This window comes from Tauraco erythrolophus, chromosome 18 (assembly GCF_009769465.1).
Source record: "Tauraco erythrolophus isolate bTauEry1 chromosome 18, bTauEry1.pri, whole genome shotgun sequence".
NCBI lineage: Eukaryota > Metazoa > Chordata > Aves > Musophagiformes > Musophagidae > Tauraco > Tauraco erythrolophus.
In genome coordinates this window covers 6,961,940-6,988,838 of record NC_141482.1, presented here as the reverse complement: position 1 = coordinate 6,988,838, position 26,899 = coordinate 6,961,940, and the positions used below count along the sequence as shown (strand labels likewise).

At 46.0% G+C, this 26,899-nt stretch overlaps 1 protein-coding gene across 1 annotated transcript in view; it reads right to left on the bottom strand.

The window, feature by feature from the left end:
• Window positions 1-23,145, bottom strand: part of RIMS4 (regulating synaptic membrane exocytosis 4) — a 52,130-nt gene extending 28,985 nt beyond the window's left edge. The window contains exon 1 of the mRNA XM_086622945.1: window positions 23,049-23,145. Within this exon, the coding sequence (XP_086479071.1) occupies window positions 23,049-23,145 (97 nt within the window). The remainder of the gene's footprint in view (window positions 1-23,048) is intronic.
• Window positions 23,146-26,899: the final 3,754 nt, after the last annotated feature.

Sequence of the window (26,899 nt, the reverse complement as noted above, 5' to 3'; positions counted from 1 at the left end):
AACACTCCCAGTTCAGGAAGATCAAACATGCCCTACAGAGCAGTATGCATCTTTATGTAGGAGTGAAAAAAATAGTTTTAATGTAACTAACAAAAAAAATTAAATATATATATGTTTGATGGGAACCTCTTTATAAGGTGTACAGGCAATGACTGACCAACGGTAACGAAACAAGGTCAGAAGAGGACACTGGGCATTAACCTTGCTTATGAAGCACCTGCATCTGCATGACTTGCTTCCTTCTTATAACTGCAGTTAATTTTACGTTTCTGTTCTCAAAGACTGGGCTGACTGCCATAAGGAGGTCTTGGGATTTAGGAAACACAATTTTGAAAGTGAACTTTCAAACCTTCAGTCCCAACCCATTCACAGTCCCCAATCACAAATCAAAGTTACGAAGCAAATGCGGGAGTGAGGTAAGGTCCCTTCCCTCCTCCTGCCTGTGGAGCCGAAAGTTCAGGGCTCTGTTTCCTTGGCAACAAAAAAGAGCATCACAACAACCTCCTCACTAGCAAATGGCATACGAAAATGTGTCATTTTTTTCTCTCCAGTATCTTTTACCAGTAGGGAATAAGCCTGAACTCAGAACTCACCACTCAGCAAATATGGAAATAGATATCCATTATTGCTATTTAAAATTCAGTATCTTTGAAGCCTTTAAGCTTGTTCAGAGATCGGTAGCGAGTAAGAGATTTTCATAAATTAAGTTAAAAAAAAAAACACCCTTGCTGAAGTTCACCTTTAAAGACAAATTATAGAACTTGAGGAGTTTGGGGGAAAAAAATGCAGCTCATAAATTTAAGATCTGAATTTAAGATTCTGTTAATATTCACTTTTGAAAAGCATTAGAAATGAAGATTACAAATTTAATAATGTAACACATGGGAGGAATTATCCTCCTCCCCATATAAAAAGGCAATTTGTTCTTGCCTATAAATTGATTTTCTATTACTGCCATTAAACCAGCATAATGTGCTAAAAGTAGGGTCTGCCCCACCACAGCTCTGTGGCAACCCACAGCCAAGAACTCATGTCAACAATTTAGAAGACACACTAATGAGGCGAGAAGGGCAGTGGACACTGCCGCCTGCCCAGGAGTGGGTATCTCTTCGCTGCAGGACTTTGTGGTGCTGCTGGACATTAACAAGGGTTCAAAAAGCAACTGGACAAAATTAATAAGGGAGAAAAAGTCAGGAGCAAAGGAAGATCCTAAGCCACAAGTCATTGGAGGCTGGGCCAGCATCCTGAAGAAGCACCTCAATAAATGAGGGCAGCTACTGTTTGCTGGGTTACAAGGTGGGCACTCATAGAAGCAGCCAAACTCACAGCTGGTAGAAGTGGGGCTCCCTGGGAAGAAGCCGTTCTGCTTTCATGTTTCACCATCTGTGCATTACACAGGGACGGTGGTAAACCCGTACTGCTGGTGATCAGAAGGTCAGGCTGATCCCTCGTCCCAGCACTCTCCTCCCTCACAGGTTTCCTCCATGGTGTCATGTCAGACTCTCTTACTATCTCCCTGACTTTCTCCAGGCATCTTTGCAGACACGAAAACCTCTTATTCCTTCCATTTTGTCACAACACAGAGAAGTGAGATCACAGTCCTCAGACTGCAGCAGTCTCCCATTCACCTCCTAAGCTGCTTTCAAGTTTGCCTCCTCTATAGCTTGTGCATGGATGTCCCACGTGGTCTCCCTGTTCCATCTGTGCCCAGCTCACCAGGGCAGGCCCCATCCCCTTGTAGAGCACCTGCTTCTCCTCTCTCTCTCAACATGCTCATGTCTAACTCCACACGTGCCTGGACCATCAGCAATGATGCTGCAGTCATAGAATGTTTTGGGTTGGAAGAGACCTTCAATATCATCTAGTTTCAACCCCCTCACCACAGGCAGGGACACCCTCCGCTACACCAGATTGCTCAAAGCCTCATTCAACCTGGCCTTGAACACCTTCAGAGATGGGGCAGCCACAACTCCTCTGGGCAACCTGTTCCAGTGCCTCACCACCTTCATTGTAAAAAACTTCTTCCTCATATCTAATCCCCACACGGAAACTTGCCCAGCAGCACGAGCTTTAAAACCTATACTCAGTGGTCTCCTCAGACAGACAACTGCATAGAAAAGGCTCCGCTGAAAGAGCATTAAAACCGTACTGTCAGGTCTTCACGGTCCCGTGTCCCACAGCTCTTCCTCTGTCTCTAAGCAACTGATGGGTTATGACATATTTCAATAATAGAAACCTCTTTGCCACTTCTCAGCACTGGCACCATTCTTCCCTTTCACTGGTAACGTACCTACACAGCTACACGTTAATTCCGTCTTTTGCCTTTTTTTTTTTTAAACCTGTTTCACCCATACTTTATGCAATAGGCAGCTAGAAGAGTTGCTCACACCTTAGTTACTTCTAGAAGAAGTCTGAGCAACTAGCACCGGGGAACGAGTTATAGCATCTGCTGATGGTTCTTGCCCTTCCTCTGTTCATGAATTGTCCCAAGTTCAAAAAGAAAATAAAACTGGTACTTGTTCAAGATTATCAAAGAGGAACACGGGTCAGTGCACCCAGAAGGTGCTCTGGTCCTGAGCAAGCAGGTTGGTGTGCCAGGTCAGCACAGGACCTTCAAGCACTAATAGGCAGCTCTGACGAGATGCGTCCTTCATCCCATGACAGGTCAGTTCTTAGACTGTCAGATGACTCTAAGTGCAGTCATCATAATTTGCTTAAAAACTTCCCATTTACCCAACTATTCTTTAAAAAAAGCTTAATGGTTGGAATAATGGCAGAAAATGAACACAAAGGGGACTTTGATGATCCAAGCGAATCCATTTGCGAGTCTGACACATGCACAGAAAGCACTTCGCAGTCTCCACCAAAGCCTGGCTTTACTCTCCCTGCTGAAGCAATCTGCAAGTCATAACATGTGCAGATGTTTGGGGGTCTGTGCTTTGTCCTTGGCCTAGTTTGGAAAAACATATTATGTTTTGCTTCTGCTCTGACGGCACCTTTCAGAGTAAACCATAAGGTCACACGCAATTTTAAAGTCACTACTAAATTTTAGTCCTCTGGATCCATGAATGACTTGTACACCCTCCCGGTATCCTGTCAGCCGTGTTCCTGCTCAAAGTGTCTTCCTGCCGTATCCATTCTCCTTAGAAATTTCACTTTACCAAGCATGACTTGGCCCTTCTGAATGTTACGCAATATTTGTATTTTCCATGTATTTTCTGCTACAGATACATGACCTTTTCCCCTGTATTTTACTGTTGTATAAAACAGCTTTTCCTTTCAAGAGTCTCCCCCTCCTTTGCACAGCTGCTTAATGAATTCAAAGCGTGACATTTTGTTTTCCACAGTGAGGTATAAGACAAGCTGTAAAACCTTCACTGTGAGATGAACTAGAAAACACAGAAGGCAGCAAGCCCTTCCCACCAGTCAGACAGTTCTCCCAACAGCACCCACTATACACAGCAAGACTAAGTTTGTACTCAATTAATCAACGAACTTCACTAAACAAATCAAAACGTCAACTTTAGGAAGTAATACAAGCTTCTACATAGAATAGAGTTTCACAAGCCCCAAAGAGATTCTGTCCTTATTTTTGATACTCGATGTGCTATCCCTACCCAGCCACCTGGATGCTTTGCTCAAACAGCACTTCCAGGATCCAAGTGGATTTAAAGTCTAGAAACACTTTCCAGAGCACTACACAAATTCCTCTGATGTTGCCCACACAGGAGGCTACAAATTGGCACCAGGAGTCATCAACATTTTGTTTTGATCTTCTGGCAAACAAATCCACCCTCTGAAATGTTTGCAGGATGCAGAGATAAAAAGCTGTAATGAATAAAGACCAAAGAAGTTGGAAGAGTTTATTTTTACCAAGTAATCAATACCTTCTGGCAGTCTTCCTCCAGCTCTAATAATACCAGTGAGGAGAGTAACCCTTGGCAGGTTTTGTACACTGGTCTACAACATTATCTAATTAAGCATCACAATTCACTTCTGAAACAAAGAAAGCATGATCTGAAATTCTTCTACAGCAAGAGAGAGAGATGGTGAGTGTTGGGAAGGAACACCGACTGACAAAATAAGGTTGGAGTTCAGGAGCTCCAGTTCTTGCATGTCCTACCTACTAACCACGCTGTCCCTCCGGGACCAGCTACAGGGAAAAGGTGTGTTGTTCACACAATATGTGCTCATGTTTGCAATCTGTGCTTAGTACAACCCTTGGTTTCACTTTGCTGTGATAAAGCAGAAGGAAAGCTGTCTGAGACAGCTCATTAATAAATCAAATGACAATAAAGCAGTTGCAGGGAGATGAATTATTGAACTCAAAGCAATTTAATGCTCAGAGACAAAACTAAAATTCCATAAGCTGGGAGCTACTGAACACCTGATTTCCCTCAGAACAGTTTTACTGACACACTGTAGACTGTCAGTCCAGTGGAAACCTCAGAGAGGAAACATCATCTCATCTCTTCATTGAAACATGGCGAGCAATGGCAGCAATCTTCTCAATAAAGTACTTTCCCTTTGCAATGACTCTGGATACTTTTATAGGACCGTTTCCCCATCTTCACTGCACTGGAGCCAAGAGGTGGATCCATCCCTGAAGCACCAAGCAGTGGGCCACGCTGGGCTAGCAGGAGGTGGCTGTGGAGCTGTACCACCCTGTGCTTGCAAAGGCGGTGATGCCATTGCCCTGGCACCCGGCCACAGTATGACATTTGTGGTGTTTCTCTACTTTCCAAATGTAGCCTTAACACTTGGTTTCAGCTCCTTAACCAAGAGGTTGAAGCTCCTTTTCCTGATATGGCAGACCTGCGTCAGCTTGCTTTTACGTTATGCTGTCCACTTCCTAGAACATCCCAAGTCAACAGTGAAGGTTCTCAAAAAGGGGAGCAGCAAAAGTTCACCTCTAATGTCATGTGACTTCCTCTGTAGGTAAGCCAGGACGTGCGAAGATAAAACTAGTAGTAATTCACAGCTCTCACTGGAAGACTCTCACTGGTCTTCTGGAGATCACTTGCTGATTAAACCCTGATGCCCAGCAGATGACGGGCAGATGACAGTAACCCATTTAATGATCTCCTTTCCATCCAAACGCAATTTATACAACCAGCCCTGTGTAAGAGTCGGTTGAAATTTCTTACGTACAACCTAGTCCTTGGGATCTATTCTTCTCCTTTCACAGCTGGCTACTCCCATTAACTCCCATTGCAATGCAGCACGGGCAGACGTATCCAGGAGAGAACTGAACTCTTCTAAATCCTACCTGCTAAAACCAAAAGCACCCTGCGCAGACTGTTATACTACAATTGAAAGATTTTCCTATTGAAAGCATTATAAATAAAACAGCGGTTGCATTAAATAACATCTTTTTTCTTCCACATTTGTGCCCAGCAAACACAGAATTGTATTAAAAGATCCCAATTATGAAGCAGCGTATAATATAAATCCATTTCTCATACAGTCATTTGTCCCACAGTGACAGAATGTTTCATACTGATATGTTCTATACAGACGGTTTTATCTTTGAAGATTAACAGATTCCTAATACACACCTCCATTAACGACTTCACTGACAAGATGAAAGTCACTGCAGATGTTTTATTGAGAGCTATTTACTGCAGCTTTGGATTATTTACACTTCACACCCTGGGCCTCTGACTCTGTGAAAGGTCTGGAGCTCTCAAGTCTCCAGCCTCCAGGATACTTTGCAGGATTCCCACCACCGTGAGCGAAGAGGGGTCAACCTGCCTATACCCCACGTGCCCTGCAGGAAGGTGTGTGCTGGCTGCCTGCAGACCTTCTAGCAGCCTTCCAGTACCTAAAGGGGCTACAAGAAAGCTGGAGAGGGGCTTTTTACAACAGTGTGTAGTGGTAAGACAAGGGGTAATGGCTTTAAACTGGAAGAAGGTAGATTTAGATTAGCTATAAGGAAGATATTCTTCACTCTGAGGCTGGTGAGGCACTGGCACAGGTTGCCCAGAGAAGCTGTGGCCACCCCATTCCTGGAAGTGTTCAAGGCCAGGCTGGATGAGGCTTTGAGCAACCTGGTGCAGTGGAAGGAGTCCCTGCCCATGGCAGGGGGGTTGGAACTAGATGATCTTTAAGGTCCCTTCCAACTCAAACCATTCTATGAATTGGACAGAGAGGTCAGGTTTCAGAGGCAGCATATTCCCAAAGATGCATGAAAACGAGCACCTAGGGACAGAAGTAAGATTCAAATTAGTCCTCCAACCAAAGGAAATGCCTGTTATAGTTCATCCTCTTATCTGCTACAAGAAGCAAGAGCCAGGTGACTGGTGAGGACAGATGCTCCAGCTGAGCCCAGAGTGCAACCTGCACATGCAAACAGGCCGTGGATGACAGCAGGGGCTGGCAGAGCCCCTCGGGGATGTCTGGGAAGAAGAGGTGTAATCAGTTCAGCTATGCCTCCAAAAGACCTTGAAAGGCAGGGAGAAGCACCAACTGAGACATAAACTTCCAAAAACGAGTCAAAAACAGTTTAGAGTCCTAAATTTGTTCCCTTCCCACTCACATAATATTCCAGTTTCTGTGATTTTACAGTCACATTCGCCTCTTTGAAAAACTTTTTGGTTTTTGTTGTTTTTTTTTTTTTTCTCACAACACAACACAAAAGCCCTAAAGAAACTGTTGGGGAATTGCTCGCCATGCAGGGAAACAGAAACAGAGTATGTTCCTGCTACAGAAACAAGAAACTTGTAGCAATTACAAACCATTATTTATGTCTGACACTGTTGTCATAATAAGCAATAACAGGAAAAATGTTACTTTTGACAGTACTGAGATTTTGTTAAACAAACAAACAAAAACCAAAACCAAACCAACAAAGCCAAAAGCAAAACAAAATAAAAAAAAACACAACCAAAAAAACCCACAACCAAACAAACCAGAAAAACTGCTTCCTCCAGTGTTGGCCACGTCCCTTCCAGGGAAGAACAGGCAGCAGATGCCCTCCATAGCACCCTGCCCTCTGGCAAGCACACACACCGCCGATCAAAGGTTGCAGAATAATTTCACTGGGGCTTCACACTGCAATATTAACAGCAAATGTTCTTCACAGCAGCCAAAACCACGCACTCAGCTGCATTCAAAATTCCCCTATCCTGCAGCTCTGCCTCAATGCTCCCGATGGAAAAGTTATGTCAACCACAAATGTTTGGTCAAAGCATCTCAACATTTAGATGGCACTTTTACTTCTATTGTATCAGTTTGAGACAAATCTTGAGTTTTAAAACACACTAATATACAACTTGGTTTCCTCTGAGACACAAGAGAGCAGATCTGAGAATGGCTGTAGGCTGAGCTTAAAGTGAAAACGTGGCTCGAACACCACCAGCACTGATTCTGAAACAGCAGAGACACACAGATACTACAGAAAAGGAAAAATTCAGAGTTTGCTCAAAGTCCTCAACAGTATATTTACTAAACGCATGGAGGAGTTCAGTACCTCCTCAAAAATAAGAATTTAAGATGCAGTGACAAAAAAACAGAGCTAAAGTCCAGTCCCAGATCAGGCGTTTAAGTTGTGACAAAGCTGGTTCTAAGTCAAAGAGTGACACGCAGCAACTCCACCTTACCGAGAGCAACTCCTACTTACTCCTCTAAGTACTACAGAATTTGGACGTCCTTCAGGTTCTTTTCGCATACACAAACCAGTTTTGTAGCACTAAAAAAAAAAAACAACAGTTTCAGTACAGGTATAATTTCCTTTAACACCAAAAAGCCACCAATTGCCTTTGTGACTCCAGGCAGTTTTGACACTCTGACCTGTATCAAGGCTCAGAAGAGGAACCGACTGTCTCAGTGTTTCAGTGGGTACCTGATATTTTGATGCTGATCATTAATAGTAAAGACTGAAGACAAATCTCTGATCATCAAGTCAAATAGGAAAGCACCCCAGGGGATGCTCACCTTGACCTAAGCCAAGCCCAAGAAACATGTCTAAACCCTGAGCCAGCACATGTGTCAATATAAACCCACTTCTGGAGTCTTCTGAACAAAGTATTTTCTATTACTTTGGGGCAGCCATTACAGAGTCACAATATTTAATCAACCTTTTACTTCTACTTTCATTAATCATGCACCATTTAACCACTGGTTTGTCATTTACTCTCCTAATCCTTTTCAAATCCTTCTGCTTATTTTTACATCGTTTTTCAATCCCATTCTACGCTTCTTGCTAATTACACTCCTTCGCTGTCATAGGCTGTTTCAACACAGACATGTTGAGCCAGAGGTGGTTTGATCACTTGCTGTGTTATACACCCAACGAATCGTTTGCTATTGTGACATTTAAAATATAAAGTGTTACTGGAAGATCATCAAGTGTCCTTAATTATCTGGACAGCTACTTATAATTCTAGGGCAGGAAGGGTGAATGACCGTTTGGTGGTGTACTTGAAAACAAGGTTTCTAACCTTGCAAAAAAGAACCATGAGAAAGGGGGGAAAACGCCTAGGATTTTAGTTTTCTCAAAACAAGAAATTTTGCTCCCTTGCTGGATAGGACTCTTTTCACAGGACCGTTATTTGCAATTTTGCTGTGTCCTGAGCCAGCCATTCCTGCCGGTCTCGGGAGACGCTCCATCTGCAGAAGTCAGCACACAAGGTCAGCCTCAGAGTCGCAGGTCAGCTAAAGCAAAGCTGCATCCAAGCGACAGACACCAAAAACGGGTGATAGATGAACGAGACAGAGCAGACATCACCTGAAAACTTAAACACAACTGAATTATTCATGGCCAAAAGGAAGAGAAGCAGCAACGTGATGTGTATAAGAGAAAGAAAACCAAGGGAAGTGGATGACTGACTGCTGTGAGGAACAACGGACGAGCTCTCAGAGGTACCCAGAGCATTAGAAATCTCAGCCCAAACGTACACATCCACAGATTTACCCCTAGTGACAAGTCAACACGGAGCCAATGCCATCCTGAACACGTCCTCTCTTGAATCTCAGTTTTCATTTCACTTCTACAACGACGTCTTGACCTATCATGTCAGTGATGCAAACCTTAAAACCACACATTAAGTAATGCAGAGATGATTTTACTAAGAGCCTGGAAGAGTAACTGACTCATTTGCCCTAGAGGACAGTTAACAGAGGCTGGTGAGAACTACTGATATGTCACCATACTTAGGTACTAATTCAGCATTTCCAATAAGATGGTAGGAAGCAATGAATACTTTCACCTCCTCCGCACCAACCTCCTCAGAGGTGGCTAGCAGCCCACATCCAGGAAAGCGTGCAAAGCTCCAAGGGAAGCTGAACTCAATGCACTTAGTACAGCTTGGAGAGTACCATCTAGGCATGGTTTGTCCCAACACTTCCCGTTGAAGACAAAGTATTCAACTAAAACAAGAGAAGGACCAAACGCCTCCCAAAACAACATCAGCCCAATGCAGAAATTGGTTGGACAGCTTCCACTTGTCAAGAAAAACGGAGCACAAGAACTCCGAAGTACACTCACGTTGTGTAACCCCATTAGATCAGCAGCTCCTAATTAATTTAGAGTGTGGATCAGTCCTCAAACACCTTTTGCTATCAGTAAGACCTACTGAAAGTGATAAAGAGGATTCATTATGCATAACACCTGCAAGAACTTGCTGTAAACACATCTGGCAGCACAGGGAGGTTCCTTTATGGCATAATCCATTTTTATATACACCTAATATTTTCAAGTTTTCAACCAATTGTCAGTGTGTTTGTAGAGGTTGTTAATGAATCTCATTGCTAAAAGCAGTTACAATTCCGTAGCTATTAATATACCGTGACATCGGTTATGTCAGCTTCCGAGTGAATCAGTTGCAAACTTGTAGGTGTTCGATAGCTGGTTGTCAAGTCGAAATAGAACATTGTTAAATATAATCCAAGTCTGTCCTAGTTTTCCAGCAATTTTCCTCTTCCTGCACCGCAGCTTTAGTGGACTGAACGCCTGCAGGTCTGAGGAGATAAGCACAGGAGTATCAAGGGGAGAAACAGGTCAACTATTAGACCACTTAGATCAGCAAGTTTTAAAATGTTCACTTTTGACTGCAATTTCCTCTCAAATCTGATGACTGTAAGAGCTTAAGAGAGGAGGTCACTAAATCTTTTACAATGTCTAAACCTTGTAAGATGTACTCATATCGAGATGTTAAGCTTTTTTTTTCCCCCTTACAAACTGAAATAAAAGGCTGAGAGTCTTTCTTGACATAGCAGTTTAGCATTAGAGCAGGCAAAATCCAGTTTCCAAACCATTTACTGAACATCAAAGGCCAACTGCTGCTTGAATCTGCATAACTGACACCTGCAGCACACTTTTGTATTGGTCAACACATACATAAAAGAACATTCTTAGCAAAACTGACAGAAGTCTTGGAAATTGTTGATGAACATTTTGATTAGTGAAACATTTTGAGGTGGTCATGTTGTCACGCCTTCAGGATTCACTTGCCCTCCCTCCAACATTCTTCATCTATTTAATACCTTGTACAGGTGATCTTTGGAACCCCAGTCTTAGGGCTGTAGGGAAAAGGTGTTTAAGGAAATAGTTTTCTGTATTTCCAAAAAGTAAATGAAATTATGGCCTGAAATAAAACTTCCTGATTTTCACAGTCAATCTGTCCTACAAGCTTGCTGTCTCACTGCAGCAGATGGCTTCAGCGAACAGACTGTGAAAACAGAGAGTCAAATTCACCAACTACAATGGACGGTGGATAATTTGCCTGGTATTATTCCTAGAGCAGCAAGCCAAATTTTGCCTCAACCGACCAAGCAGTAATTCATAGAGCTCTCTAGTAGGTAAGCCAGGCAGTACTAAGACAGAAATAGAAAAATAGTGAAATAGGGCCGACACGATGCCAGATTTAGAGGCACTTGGCTTGGGTTGGGTCTTGGGAAAAAATGAGTTTAGGATGTAGCAGCCATCTCCTGTCCAGGAGCAGTAAGAGTGTTTCTGCAGAGACAGAGCAGACAGCTCTCAGGAACAGACCTGCTCCTGTTACCAGGCAGAAGCTATGGATTCAGTGAAAACAGATGAAAAACAAGGTTATAGAAAGATAACTTGGGACTCTGGCATGGCTCAAAGCGGGGGCCCTGGGCCAAACGGGAGAGCTGAGAATTACTGTAGTAAAACAGTCCAGAAGTGGGTCCTGAGGAACAGATATGATCAAAAATCAAGTTCTGCTCCTTCCCCTATTCTCAACCTGTGCTTTCTCACATCTCCCATTCAGCCTCACAGTCCCTTCGAGAGAAATACTTTAAACTAGATGTTAAAATCACAAGCCTGAGTTTTATCGTACAAGACCCTTTATGCTACAGCACCGTTGTGTGAGAAACAGCCTTGTTGTGCACCCACACACCTAGTTTGCACATCCACGGGTTATGCACATCGGGTAGGCAAGTCCTTAGTTAAATGGTTGTCTCTTTACCCAAGCAATTTTCAGAACCTACGCATGCACTATAACTAAACCAAGACCTCTCTACAGCTCTTACAAAGTACCAAGCAGAAGTGAAAAATGTGCAACAGTAGAAGGGCCATGGGTTGCCATACAGAAAACACCTTTACCTTTATTATTTCTTGCCAAAGCTCTAGCTTATCAATAAAATATTGATAACAGCTTCCTCTACGTCAAGGGAAAGGGGCCAATAAACACGTGTGGCCTGCACAGTGAAAAAAACTTCATGATGCTAATTTTGGAAAACATCACCTGGTGGAAATACAGAAGGAAAAAGGAAAAAAAAAACCACAATGAGGAATATACTGAGAATCCTCGTGGGTCATTGTTACTACAGTATAAAATACTGAAATATTTACAGGTCAAACCATTGATCAACACCCAAAGACCTCAGGCTGCTCTCCAAAGCCAGCCCCATGGTCAGCAGTGTCCAGAGCAGCTGATGGCTCCTGCAAAGGAAGGGCAGGAAGGAGCAGACGGCTGCTGGGCTGCAGGTGGAAATCAGTGCTAGGAATTCTCCGGGCTGAAATGATCAGACTCGAAACAAGACTGGAGCGTCTTCACGAATTGAGCGATCTCTGACAAAGAGCTGCGAGAGAGGAGTGTGGGTGCCTCTGATGCCAGGTATGAAACAGCCACTTCAGTGAGCTGTCTGATCAGAGAGAAAAAGCTGCTACGTATCAGTGCAGCAGAAAGAAAAACCAGGTGCTTTCATGACAAATTATGCGAGAGTTGCTACGCTAAAAGCAGGAATACCTGCCTTACCCAAGACACCTGGAAGCCCCAAGAGAGCACCTCTTCCACCCTCAGCCCCACAACTACAAGCAGTCACTGAAGAAATCCATACGGTTGGTACCATGGCATTCCTAAAGGCCCCAGATGGAGGAAGAAAGTGCAACGACGACAGCATGCACTGACACCGCAGTACAAGCACGGGTGTCATGGGATGCTAACGTTGCCATGGAAATGTCCTCATACCGCGTAACATTTTGACACTGTCTGTTTTCCGCGAAGCAGCGACGACGTGGCAGCCTGCAAAGCCTGCATGAAACGGCTGTTAGAGTTTCGCCACGGTTATTACTGCAGCCGGCAGCCAATTCAAACTGTCTGGGTATTGGATTTTGACCAATCTGGCAGCTCCGCTTTCTAAAGTGCACGAGAAAGCTTTTAACAGAAACAGTTCCATAAACCATCCAGGTTTAATATGCGCTGTCTGCCAGGCTGAGCACTGGCCTGCACACCTACTTTCGGCATTGCTTGCCCTGCTTTCCAGACCAGCATCTTCAATGTTCCTTCACCAACTCATTTGAATCGCAGAATCCAAGGGAGATTCTGCTCCTCTGCTGGCCATGGCTTTGCACAACTGAAGCAGCAGAGCCTCAGCCCCACGCTTGAAGGGCTGCAGGATGATTTTCTGAACTCCTGAAGGCAGGTACATTCCCAAATCCCATTCACTTACAACAAATACTGGAGACCAGAACTCCCAGGCGTTTTTTAAAATGCCCAACTTTGCATATTTAATATTTAAAGCAAGCACAGAGTCTTGTCAAAACAACGTTCATTGCAGAAAGCTTGTTTTTATCTCAAGGCACAACTAATACTACCTACCTTTTCCTGTCTAATTACATTGAAACAAAAATCCCAAATCTGGAGGGGATGCAGCTGCAGGCTATGTGATTCACAAAGGCAGATATACAGGGATCAACCCACACAAAAACTTGCAGGTTTTTGTCAAACGTACCAACACCACCATTTGATGTAACACTGGGCTGAGACAGCAACTCCTTCTAGGTTGTGGGGGGCTGAGGGGAGCAGGAAGCAGTAGACTACTGTCAAGCCTCGGAAGTTAGTCTGGACCACTACCTACCCCTATGGTAAATTTAATTAAAACTACTCTAAAAGGTAGAAGGGCTCTGCAGAACTGCTGCAGAGCAATTGCTCTAATCCCAGGGGCCACCGGTGAGATTTCATAGCAGGAGGGCTTCAGCCAGAGGGATGGCAGCACGTATCGAACATAAGAGACAAAGAAAGCTACTGGGTCTGATTTGTCATGATACCACCATCCAGAAATGAACAGACTACAACAGCTGGAAGTCTAACAGGCGTTAGAAAGAGGAAAAGCCTTCTCATTTATTTTCCTGACAATCTGATTAAAGCCCAAATCTGGATATAAAGCAGCAACATTAAAATCTTGAATCAAATTTTCCTAACTTTTCAGTAGTGCAGTGATGTTACGCATCAAATACAAGAAAGGAAAGGTAAATAGTAAAAACAAAAGAAAAAAACACCCACCCACACAATCCTTCGAGGATGCTGAGAAGTGCTAAACAGGGAGCTGGATTTCCAACAAAAAAAATATCTTAATCTTCTTAGACATCTTGGCTGCAACACAATTAACATGTTTTCCATCCACGTGGCAAGATACATTCCCTGCTAACTGAAAATATACGCATACTGCTGGTGGGTAGCTGGCAAAAGTCCCACACTACTGGGAAACGGCCACCACTGGGAAACGGCCACCCTCATCCACAGTGCCTGTGGAGCCGAGCGAGGGGCAGGCTGTGCCCACACACCCCTGTCTATTGGCGATGCTGCCGTTTCCTGGCCAAGGTGGGTCATTCTGCAGGTCTGACCCCACCAACAGCTGAGCTGTCGCACCTCAGAGGACGGTCAGCTCCAGACTGGGACACAATCACGGGTTCCACAGGGAGGGAGCCTATAACCTCTTAAATCAGATCTGTCACCAATGCAATAGTAAATTACCATTAACCACAATTATCTCTATTCTAGCCATTAACCATGAACGACACCTCAACAGTCCCTGGAATTCAGCACTGCAAGACGAGGCAATGAGAAGATGCCTGAAAAAACAGGCCTCTCCAGATCCACTGAAAGCAATGGTTTTCAAGGATGCTGCACTTCACCCGTGGATCCTCAGAGCTCTCCTCCTCCAGCTGCGAAAATCATCTGCAAAACAGTGCAGTATTCCAGGAGCCCGAGGACAAAGCACCTGATCACAGCCATTTGTCCCACCTCTCAATCCCACAAACATCCCAGCAGCACTGCTCTTGCTAAACAATAGATACAGAATTCAAAGCGATACCGATGGGACAAAATAGCTCACCCCTCCAAATCAACACAAAGAAATTCAATAAAGGCACATGTAAAAAGTAGTAACGTCAGAACGCTGAAAAAAATTAAATGCACAAATGCCAGAAAGGGAATGAGTAGCCAGGCAGCAGTCCTGCACAGAATGATCTGGAAAGTGGTACAGATCATATCCTGAACGCGAGTCAGGAGCGGGGACGCTCTTGCAAAGCACTGTGTGTGCAATATTCCTATAAATACAAAAGGTGTGGGAAACAGTTACTCCTCCCTTCTAGGAGCCAGCCGGATGGCAGCCAGAGCACTGTCCGCGCTGCTCCTCCCGCAAGATCTCCAGTCCCGCAACAAGGCCAACACAACGCCTGGAAAACTGCTCTATGCAAAATATTCACTCAGACTTCTTGGATCCAAAAAGCACGAGGCTGCAAAAGGAAGGAGAGGGACGCCAGGCAGCGATGGTCGGGAGTATGGTCATCTCCTGGCTTGGAATTATCGGCACTGGGAAGAACAGTTTTGTGACATAAAGAGTTGCTCCAAGAACAGCAGTGACCAACTGTTTCTCATGTTGCTGGGAGCAAGACAACAGTAATCTGCTTAATTTAAGCTAATTTTAGGACAAACTGTCCTTCTAATTAGAAACTTCAATAGCAGGAGGTTGGTTAATCGGGGAGTGGACACAAGTGGCTCCTCAGGACCCCTTCTAGAAATGTAGAACTCTTCTAAGAATAAGGACACACAGACATTAGCACAAGTTCCTCTTAGTCATAAAACAGTTTTGAGAAAAATGTGACATTTACCTCTGTACGCACTGTGCTCTCCAAATTGTTGAGCACTCAAACATTTTAGGCTGGCTTCGGCAAGGCTGGATGAGTTCTCCGTGTATCGGACAAAGGTGACAGAACATTCTAATGGCATGAAGCTGAAACATCACCTGATCAGTGATCTACCTGTGGCTGGATTTGGTTAGAAGATAGGGCTGCTGAGCTTTGCTTTATTCCTACATGAAGCTAGGCTGTAGCAGGGCTTCCCAGCCTTTACATGTGTGCTGCTTTGCAAAAGCAATGCCAAATATATAACCTAAATGCAGATCCCAAGGCAAGCATAGTTTGACAGCGAAAGCAGAGTGTGCCTACTTTGTGCATGTCATCACCAGATGATTTAAGCAATGGCACCTACTGAGGCATCGTTTGTGTTGTATCATGACACATGTCACCATGCAGTATAGCATGGTTTTCACACCCTCTCCCAGAAAATAAAACCAAACCTCAAAGCAACATAATTTGGATAGATGGATATTCAAATTGTGTTGAACACTGTTGCAGAAGACCAGAAATCCCTATTCAAATATGCTAACGGTGCTTCATGACAGATGTCTGTGGGGAAGAGAGAAGAAGACGGCAGGGCTGAGAAGCCTGTACAAGCCAGGTCCCACTGTCCTACTAAAACACATTAGCAACTTGCAGATCATTTCCTAAATTAAAACGTTTACATTTCTAATCTAACTGAAGGCATTCAAATATGAACAGATAGTGCTTCAGAAAATAATTGCTCCAATAAATTATTCCTCAAAACAACTACTCCAATCAAACTTAATTCTTCCCTACACAAAGCAGATACATATATTCTGTCAAACAAAAATGTTGAAGCAAAGTAGTTACAGCATTTCACAACTTGTCCTGATGTAGGAATCTGACAGAGCAAAGATAATTTTTTTAGCCTGGAGAACAGAGTGCTTTTGAATTAATAAATGTTGCATTAAAACTAACTTCACATGAAATGGAAGCAGTAAGGAAACAGTCTCTCCTAGTTAGAAAGCTTTCCAGGGACAGACTCTTCTATTTGGAAGTAAACTGACAGCAAAATAAGGGAAAGAGACACCATCCCTCTGTGGCTGGCAGAGGTCACATATAACCAGCCCTCTACAACTCCTGCACACACAGCTGTAACACAACATCCTCCTAACAGCTCCAACATACGTGAGGCCAGATGCCCTTCCTTCGAGGGAGGGAGTCAATATTGTGCTTTCCCATGACTTCAAGTGTGTGCAGCAATAAGCAGGGCTAAGGGGACAGCACAGGGCCATCACCAGGAGGCCATGACCTCATCCATGTGCCCTCTTCCCTGTAAACCCCTTCCCAGGTGACCACCAAGGAAATGTCTACACAACACATCGTGGCACAGTGCTTGAGATCCCAGGGCTAGTTGCTACCTCTCTTCTCCCCCATCCTACATCACTTAAAGCTATTCCTCAGCCTACAGCCAGCACCAGGCACAGATGGATATTCCAGGCTGGAGCGTGTTGGATGACTCTGCCGGGGTGCTCAGTGGGAGACGGGAGGGAGCAGCAGCTCATGCCCTAGGAAGCTGCCCACCATGCTGAGCCCTGACCGATACCACGTCACCCTTCCCCTGGGCTCTCCCATCTGTCTAACCATACCCATCTGTTGGGTTTTGCCACGGACTGTAAGCTCTTTGGGACAGAGACTGCCATTTTGCTCTGCATTTCTACAGGCACAGCATGAACTTGGACGAGGACTGTGGCCCTTGCACGGGGCCCTGACACCAGGGGCGACGCAAACGAGGATGAGGTTTCAAATCACTTGTTCCTAGTGCTGACTCATTCACAGGGCTCCTGCTCTCCTCTGGTCTCACACAACCACAGCAGAAGATAAAACCCTTCCTCTGTAATTGCAGTCTACTGATCACGTATGCAGGTAACAGATCCAGAGAGCAGAAAGCTGCCTTTAGTGCACAGGGGATGTACGGAACAGCACGGCTTGTTCAGCTCTGCACCGACCAGGTGCATCTGCTGGGTGAGGGCCAGCCATTGCATTTATGATCTGGATTAACTCATGACCTCTGCCGGTATTATCCACGGCATCTCCTTCTAGGCTGTTGGTCCATTTCATACACTTTCCTCAGATGAAAGACTGATTTGACAGCAGCCCTTCTAAAATTGTTCTCATTTTTTTATTTAATTTTAATCCATTTGTAAAACAAACAAACATTACCTAGAGCTAGAATTTGCCCGGCAGGGACAGCAGTATTTCTTACAATTTCCGGGATAACTGATGGTTGACAACACACCCCTTACTGCATCAGAAGAGGGAAAAGCCATGGCTTTTGCTGCCTCCTGCACCAGCCAAGAGAGCTGTCTGGATGTGCAGCAGGGATCGGGCCACAGACAAACTCTATGTGCTTGCAGCATCCCTGGGGTCACGCATTGCCAGATGAGCCTTAGAGTCTGTGTCTTTGCAGGGTTACAAGTATGAACTATCATCTCACTTGTAAAAGATTAATAAGAAAAAGAGTTAACGCTCCAGCTGTGAAAATTATTTCCCTTGTCGTCTGTATGTTTGCCATGTGAACGTGGTTACCTACCTAACGAACAACTAACAAAGCTGGCTAGAGGCCTAAAAAACTTCAAAGGTAACTTTGGATGAGGCAAAAATCAGACTAAACACCAAAAGGACTTAACACTCTCAATACATATGCATTAAAATACATAAATGGACTAGTTAAAAGACTCGAATCACCATTTTCAAAAATCATATGTACCCCAATCCAATACAGTGCTGCAATTTAGAAATATCCATGGCAACGTGAAAATACACATAGGGGCTCTCTCTACTTAATAACTTTATGAGGCTTTAATGCTTAAAATTACAGAGAAGTTCAATGCTTAAAATTACAGAGAAGTTCAATAGATAAAACCCAGACAAAAGAGTATTCTAAACTAAACTACACGTCCACAGCACGTTCTTCCATTCCAATGTTTTAAATGTTTTTATCAATCCATTAAATTAATATTTCACAAAGCTTCTCTTCAGAGCAATTGATTGCAACGCATTGCATCTGCCAGTACTTGATAGTGTGTGAAAGCAGCAGCCTAGGCTGAATTTTATCTCTAACTCAACTCTTTTCTGAACGAGCAGCTGACACGAGGAAGGCTTACCGTCAGTATCTAGGAGACATTTTGACTTTGGAAACCATTTTCTCTCTGCCAGACATTCAGTTCCAGCTGGCTGAGACATGATTTCATTCTTCTGTCTTGTACCCAGGGCAGAGGTCTGCCAAGCTGGACATCCCTGTGCTGAGGTCCTGACCCATGGGACCCTTACCCGTCCCTTGCAGCTATTCTACACCTTCCCCTGCTTCCTGATCAAAGCTTCCCTGCTCTCCTCACTTGCATATGTAAGGAACAGAAGCTGCCTCTTGTGCACATGGTTGTATCTGGACTTCAGGGTAGTTGCCTTTGCAATATGACCCACGGCAATAGTCTCCTCAACATCTAAATCTGTGTCCCTGTCAGGGCACACCTCAGATGCTTTCTGCCAGTGCAAGTGGGCATCCTTCCTGAGGAAAGCAGGACTTATGATGAAAGGGACATGAGCCAGTGCATTACTGCCTCTCACCCAGTTGAGCCTCAGCACAGCTGGAGCACACACCCAGGCCTGAGAAGTGCTCCCGGATCCCGCAGTTTAGGCACAGTGGCTTAAGGAAACCCCATCCCCTTCAGCGATTTTTGGCATTTCCCTACCTTTGTTTCTTTAGGCGTAGTCCTTGTCCTCTGTAGTACACAAGGTCTTCACCTGGAAGCTCTCACCTCTTCAGAGCTGAGCACTCCTTCTGGCTTCCCGACTCCCAGCAGGTCCACCACTATTACACTGACTGTCCCTGCTACTAAAATCACCTCTGCTCTCCTGCCCAAAGCTCACTGGGTTTTGCACATGCAGCTCCAAGGCAGCTGCTGTTGCTCTCTACCAAAATCTCACTTTGTTCTGCTTTTGCAAAGTTTCCAAACTCCATGCTCCACCCATGCAGCAGGCTGGTTCTCCTCCATGCCAGCAAACACATCCCCATTAACCTTAAGGACGTGCCTCCTCCTTGACTGGGAAAGGCTGTGCTAAGGCTGCTGACAAGTGTGGATTTCATACACTCTCATGCCACAATCCCACAATTTTAATTGCAAACTACACCTGGGAATCACAAGCTGCCTACAAAGCCGGTCTCCACAGTCAAGACTGCTCAACACCCTATTTTTAACCCCATGCACTTGCCACTTGGCAGTTTGGTCCCTTCTGAGATGTCACCACACGAATACCAGCATGCCGAACACCAGATTCCAGCCAAGACCATGACCAAATGTTCGGCAGATCCTCAGGACAGCTAAGACTTGTGCTCAAGCTGTTGGAAACAAGCACTGATTTAAGGCTCACGTTTCTAGAAACGTGCCCGCAAAGAGTGCATTAATTATTTCTAGCTCTTTTTAGTCTACTACTCCATAACGAAAATATTATCAGAGCTCAGGATAGACATTTGCATAAGTTAAATCAACAATTATGATGATAATAACTGCAGTTTCAACATCCTTAACTTCGCTGACATTGCTGGAGACCTCAACAGAGCGCAGACAGCAGCACTCAGCCAGCAGACAGGATCGCAACATCACCATGCCGAGGTCAAGAGTTATTAACCCAGAGCCCTTCCACCAGTGAGTGCAGACAGTAACTTCTGTTATTCCAAAGCTCCACTGCAGCTCACTGGTGAACAGAGCTCAGTGTTTGCTCAGTATCCTGAGTATACGCTGAGTATCCTCTTTGCATACACAGCTGAGGAATGAAGAGAGTATTATAACGTAGGAGCGCAAGTCCACATCCACCTCTTTGGAGAGAGAGAGAGAGGCAGGTGGCCTTATTTGCCACAGGACACATCTGAAACTCAATCACCCTCATGCTCTGGAAGCATTCAAAAGTAATCCAGTTCCTTGCTCCAGTTCCTGTTGCTATCCTGTCCACTCGCTTCTGCGCACTAAGATATAAGCGGGTATCATCTGCACCCACATCATTGCCGAGAACTCGGTCCAGACACACTGGTGGTGCAGCACGCAGAAGAGCTGTGGAAAACGAGAAGAGTCTTCTCGTCTAATGTCCAGAAGGTAGACAGCAAAACAGAACAAAAGGGCCATGGTAGGAAAGGAAATGTTCTATAAGTAAAAGCATTTTTCAAAAGCAGAGCCATTTTTCAAGACTACAAGTGGGGAATACTGGAAGCCAGAGGTGTCATTAGCATCAGCCAGATGTGGCTAGCTATGTTTCCACATCACCATGGCTCTCAGCGCAGGCACTCCTGCAAATTTCCTTCTACACTCTTTTAACCTGACCCACCCACAGTAACTTAAATGAAACACCTCAAGATTTTTTCTTGTTTGTAGATTTGAGCTCTCATTAGGCTGTTCTCCCTTTTCAGAGGAAAACACCAAGTTTCCTGGAAGCTTGGCCATTTATCAGCTCTTCTCCTTTTTCCGTAGGATAACTATTCTCTTAAAGACGTGGTTCTCAGCTCCAGACAAAATGGATGATGTGTCTGTTTGAAATAGGATTGTTTATTTTGTCAATGCTCGTGGGATCAATTTTTCTTTTTTTTCCTGCCATCTCCTATGGAGAACATCTTGCCAAGTGCAGCATTCATCTCCCTGAATGAGCTATCAAGATCTATTTTTTTGATAGAAATCACACTGCAACCAAAACCGGTCAGAATTTCTCTCAATTTCAGGAGCATGCATGGGTATGAATAATACAGAATCTTGTCTGGTACAATTTCAGCATTTCTTTTATCATTTCTCTTTCGTGACATTTATTTTCTTGAGAAAATTTACACGCCTGTAGTTTTAACACAAAAAAAATACAAAGCAGCACACATTCTTTCTTCCTGTTTGCATAGGTATGTGAATACACAAAACACAGGAGCAATACTGCAATGTCCCCACTGTACTGAATGTTACCCCAAGCAGCTTTGCTAACGAGACCACCTCAGGCAGGTGAGATCCACGAAAAGGCTGCTGGAGAATGAGGCCTTAATTGTAGACTTATTTAATTTAGAGACAAGTACTTGTGCTGTATTAAGAGCAGCCTATTAAAATTCATGCATGAGCTTTCAGTGAGTGTGAATAAATACAATTTAGTGCAAAACCACTTTTCTAAGCACTGGAAGAGGAAGCATTCACTTAAACTGTCACCTTGCTCAGAGCAAGGGAGGTCAGGCACTGGGGAATGAAACACTGTTCGAGGCATTGTGTTGGGTTCTCCTACTCGAGCGTGTCTCGCTATCAATCATTTCTGAAGCAACAGCGCCAAGACTTCCCAAAGCTCCCGTTATTGCCTTGTATACTCCCCAGCATTCAAACCAAACATGAAATGCAAATAAATCAACAGCAAAATTGTGAGAACAAAATTTAAAATAATACAGACGTTGGAGGACGCAACCCTGTGCCCGACACCCCTGCACGATGCTGATGACAATCCTAGGTTAATCACACAGATGATGAATTTATTCTTACGTCAATTCCTTTTAAAACAACAACGTTACAGGTGTAGCAGCTAGTGGGCTGATTTGCCCATGTACTGCTGCCGGCATCTGCACATCTTGGGATGAGCCACTAGACAAAGGAGCATGCCGGCATTTTGAGGGATGCAACCATGACAGCCAGTGTTAAAATACACCTTAGTTACCAACTTTCATTATCGGCCGCTCAGAAGATTCACTTAAAGGTCTGGTCTCTGGTACAGTGTGGACTGTGAAGAACATCCCTCATCTATACGTGAGCTGCCGGGAACGGACAAAGTGCTCATACGCCGCTCTCCATCCACTCCCTCGTATGTCCTCCCTACCCACGCAGCTGCTGTGCTGCCCTCTACTCCCAGCACCTTCCCCAGCACCCAGCGTCCTTCTATACCAGTGGCCCTCTTTTTGAAGCTCGGTCTTATTTTATGACCGCTGCCAATCCTTTAAGGCCAGAGAGGTCTTTATGAAGCAGGCAAAAATTACTGCAGCCATTCTGAAAGGCTTTTGTACATGTTTCGGGACCTACTTTGCCCTCATTTAAACGGAATCCCTTTTATTCCCCTCTCCAAAAGCAGTATGGTGCGTTTTGCTAACGAGCCCTACGAACAATTAGCCTGAGAGCTCGCAGTGTATAAATCAGTGGCAACTGGACACAACACCCAGCAGAAGGGACGCCTCCTCCCCGAGTGCCGCCCTTCAACATTTCACACAGCAGAAGAGGAGGACCGGCACGACAGCCGCTCCATTTGCCAACGCTCCGGTTTTGCTACGGATCAGAAGAGGAAGCGCGTTCCATCGACACGAAAATAAAATTCTTTTCACCTCTGCAGGCACACGCCTCCCGCACACAAACCCCGCGCTGCGAGCCTCCGGGCAGCGGCGGGGACACCCCGCACCGCGGCGGGGTCTGGTCAGGGCCGGCGCCGACGCACCCACCGCGCACCCACCCGCCACCGCCCGGGCGCGCCCCCGCGGGCGGACACGCGCGCACACCCCCCCCGACACCCCCGGTCTCCCCCCCGCTTTGGGGCGCCCTCCCCACCCCGCGCACACCCCGGCCGCCCCTTCCGCACCGCCGCCGCGACTCGCCCCCAGCCCCGCCCGCGACCGAGACCCGCTCCCCGCCCCACCGACCCCCCGTACCCGCGTCCTCCTCGTCGAAGCTGTTCATGCAGGGGAAGTAGATGGCCAGGGCCTCGAAGGAGGCGGAGAGGCTGAGGCGGCTCTGCGACCGCTCCATGAAGAGCCCGGGTCCGGGGGCGCCGCCGGGGGCTTCGCCCGCCGCCGCCGCCGCCGGCGGCGGCTTGGCCAGCTTGGCCGCCCCATTTTTCACTCGGAGCACGGCCCGCGGCGTCTTGGCTGCAGCGGGGGCCGCGGCGAGGCGGCGGGGCGAGGCGAGGCGGGAGCGCGGAGCGCAGCGGAGCGGCGCGCTGCGGAGCGGAGCGGAGCCACCTGCTGCCGCCCGGCGCTCTGGGCGCCGCCCCGCCCCGCCTCACGCCCCGCAGCGCCGCCGCCAATCGCCGCCCGCAGGGGCGGGGAGGGACGGGCCGCGGCGGGGCCCGGCGGCGGCGGCGGGCCGGGGGGCGGCCGGGGGCTCGTCGCCCCCGGGAGCAGCTTCGTGATGGGGGCCGCGGAGGAGGCTCCGGAGAAGCGGGACGGGCCTTCCGCCGCCCCACGCGGGACCCGGCAGCTCCTCACATGGCTCCAGCCCTGTGTGTTCCCGCAAAAATAATCGTGAGGCTTTCAGGAGGTTTCTTCCAAAAGGAAGAGGGGCAGCCGCTCCCCTGAGAGAGCTCCCATCCTTCCAGCTTCGGAGGGATGCTTCAGTCATTGGCCATATTGGAAGACCCTCTGTCTCCCCAGGGAGGGCTGTTCCCAACCGGGCCATGACAGCATTTAATTCCATGTGTTAAAGTTTCTCCACTTTCGTCCATCAACATCCCAAGGGTCGTTGTCATCACCACCCACCAGCAGAACAGTCTTCTTTCCCCAGGTACCTCTCGTTCAGGCACAAAAAAAAAACCAAACCCCAAAATCCAAAAGCCACTGTTTGGAAGAACACAAGGTCCCAGGCAGGAATCATATACACCAAGAGGCTCTTCCTTGGTGGTCAATAGGAGGGTTAAAGTTCTGGCTGAGAATTTAAAACAGTTCTGCAGCACACCACTGGACAGGTGCTGGTGGGAACTTGGGGTGCTATGTGAACAAGAGAATTTTAGGTCTTTTCCAAAAGCTATCCTCTTGGGTTTCACTTCTGGCAAGCCTTATGGAGGAAAATTACTGGCTCCAAAGTACCAGCTGTCCGCAGGTGCTGAACACCGCTTGCTCTGAAGCAGCAGAGACATCATGGATCACCCCTTCTCACTTCAGGGCAACAAAACCTGGGATGGGAATGAGATGGAGCACGTTTTCTGACAGCGACTAGAAGGATACTGTCCCCTCAGGGCACGAAGGAAGACATTCCTTGGTCCGTCCACCCATCAGGGTAACCAAGTGCCACCCCACCAAACACATGAAGTGACAGGCCAGTCTGTGCTATTCCACAAATGCAGATTAGAGCCCATCTCCATAAGGAAGAGCATGGCTGAAAGTGATGTAAGCTGGTTGCTGCAGAACAACAACCTGAAGTGAAAAAGTGTTTTCCTTTCAAATGCTGGAGCTCAGCTGCAGACAACCAGATGATGACTAGACTGGGCATCCTCAGATCAGTCATTCCCAGCACACAACCCCTCTGGAGCCTCATACTTACAAATACTGCTTTTGTTTTTATTTCCATGCACAGTAAGCAATATAAGAATTATAGCTCATAGTATTACCTGTACTCTTCTCCTAAATAGTTAATAAATCAATCCATTAAGAGTCTTGCATCCCTGAAAATCCTACCAGAGTTGTAGCGTATTTATGGCTGCCAGTGTCAGGAAACAGCAAGAACAGTGCTGCTCCCAGGGAAGGGAGGCAGGAGCAGCCCCAGCACGGGGCAGGCACAGCCCCACCGACCAGACACGGTGCCATGCCATGCGAGAAGAGCAGGGTGAGGATGACAACAATGGGTCCTATCAACACACCAGCTCCAAGGTCAACCAAAGAGAAGCAAACACCAATTCAGGAACAGGCCTGAGGCAGGCTCACCTACAACATGACCCAGACAAGAACTGAAACCTCCTCAGGGCTGGCAGTTAAATAGAGCTCCTGGCAGAGAAGGTTGGTGGAGGCCCCAGGTGAGGCTCATCGGAGCAATTAAGGCCTATCAGTGGACTCCTGGCCCTGACATCCTGAGTCTTCATTACTGGTGACGCATCCAGAATAGCAGAGGTCATTTGAATATCAGATGCTAAGTTGAGTTTGCAGGGCTTCCTAATAGAAAATATGTTTTTTAATTCAAAAACTAGTCAAAATTTGCTCTGGAGTTAGTAAGTTACATTAATTCCTTCATCAACATTAGGCTGGGCAGGCAGTAAAGCAGAAGGAACAGAATGAACTTATTACAGACAATGATGACTCCAGGTCTGAGTTTTGAAAGGCAGGGACATCAGTGAGGAATGTATTACCATATGTTTAAGAAGATATTTCAATAGCACCAATCAAGGCATTAGCAGCAGCTATACGGACAAATCCAAGTGCATTAAGGCTGTTAAGACAGCTCCTGTCTACCAGTCCTGGCAGCATATTCAGTTGAAGGAGCAAGAGGCATCTGTGAATTAAAATCTGCTCCCAGGTTCCCAGGCACAGGAGCTACTTAGAAGTGCTGAGAGCTGCTTTCTAATTGTTTAAAGTATGTGAGCTAAAATTTAAATGGGGAATAGAAATTTGATCTCAACTTTATGCTGTGGTCATCTAAATGTCTCTTGAGTCACCACACCTTGAAAGCACGGTAATGGCAGAGGTACCAGTGCCCAATGAACAGCACAAGCCTGTGGTTTGCATAGCTGATCTCCATCCTCAATGCTCTTCTCTGTCCTTTGCTTTCTTCACTGGTGCACTGGGACTGAAGACCCTTTTCCTTTGAGTGCTTTGAGATCTGCATACGAGGTGCTGAGGAAGACCATCACCATCACCCACACCACTGTTGCACACCTTTCTCCATGCTCCATCCATCTGCCAGCTTCCTCTCCCTCTGCAGATGCAGTTTGAACCCCCTGCGCCTGCACAGCTTCTCAGCACCACTTGGTCACGTCTTCTCAATGCTCCTTTTGTGCATTTTTTTCCAAGCTGTCTCACACCTTCCTCATTACCATACCTATGGGACCAGCCATGCTCAAGTCTTTTCCTACACCCTTCTGCTATAGAGGGGCTTGGGCCGAGTGCTCTCAGCATCATCCCTTAGCTTTGATGTCATCTGCCTCTCATTTGCCTGCTATGTTTTGCTCCCCAGGGCAGGGACCTGCCTAATTCGTGTACTGCAGGGCTGTTTGATTACCGGTTGGGAAAAAACATCCTAAACCAAAACCATCTGCCTTAAAGTGAGATAAAATGCACTGACAGCTGGAAATCAGATGGACAGTTAAAGGCGTATTGCCCTTCAGATCCCTGGAGGAAACAGTTTGTTTTGGCTGCGTGTTTAAGGGAAATAAGGATTTACGGTTAAGCTGGAAACTGTTAGTCCATAAGTGTTCTTCTTCACTTATCATCATGGACAGAAAGATCCTTGGGAGAAACTTAGAGAAGCGAGGATAAGCAAGGAGGAAGATTCCTGTGATGTTGTAAATAAGCTGAGAGAGCAACCGAGAACAAATAAACTCAAAGATTTACTCCCTCCAGAATAGCACGTCTGTGGCTGCTCTAGTGGAAGTGGTTAATTGATTGTTTCCCCAGTGAAGCAGGCTCTGACTGATTGAACCATGGAAAGCTCCAATAGATTTTTCCTGCTGGCTCTTTCTCTCCCCACTAGTCACGTAGCTTATATTTTTGCCTTGAGTCTTAGGTGTCTGGGTCAACCTAGGAAGTTAGTTTTTATGTACCGGAGAGAGAGGATATGCTGTGCTCTCCCTCTTGTA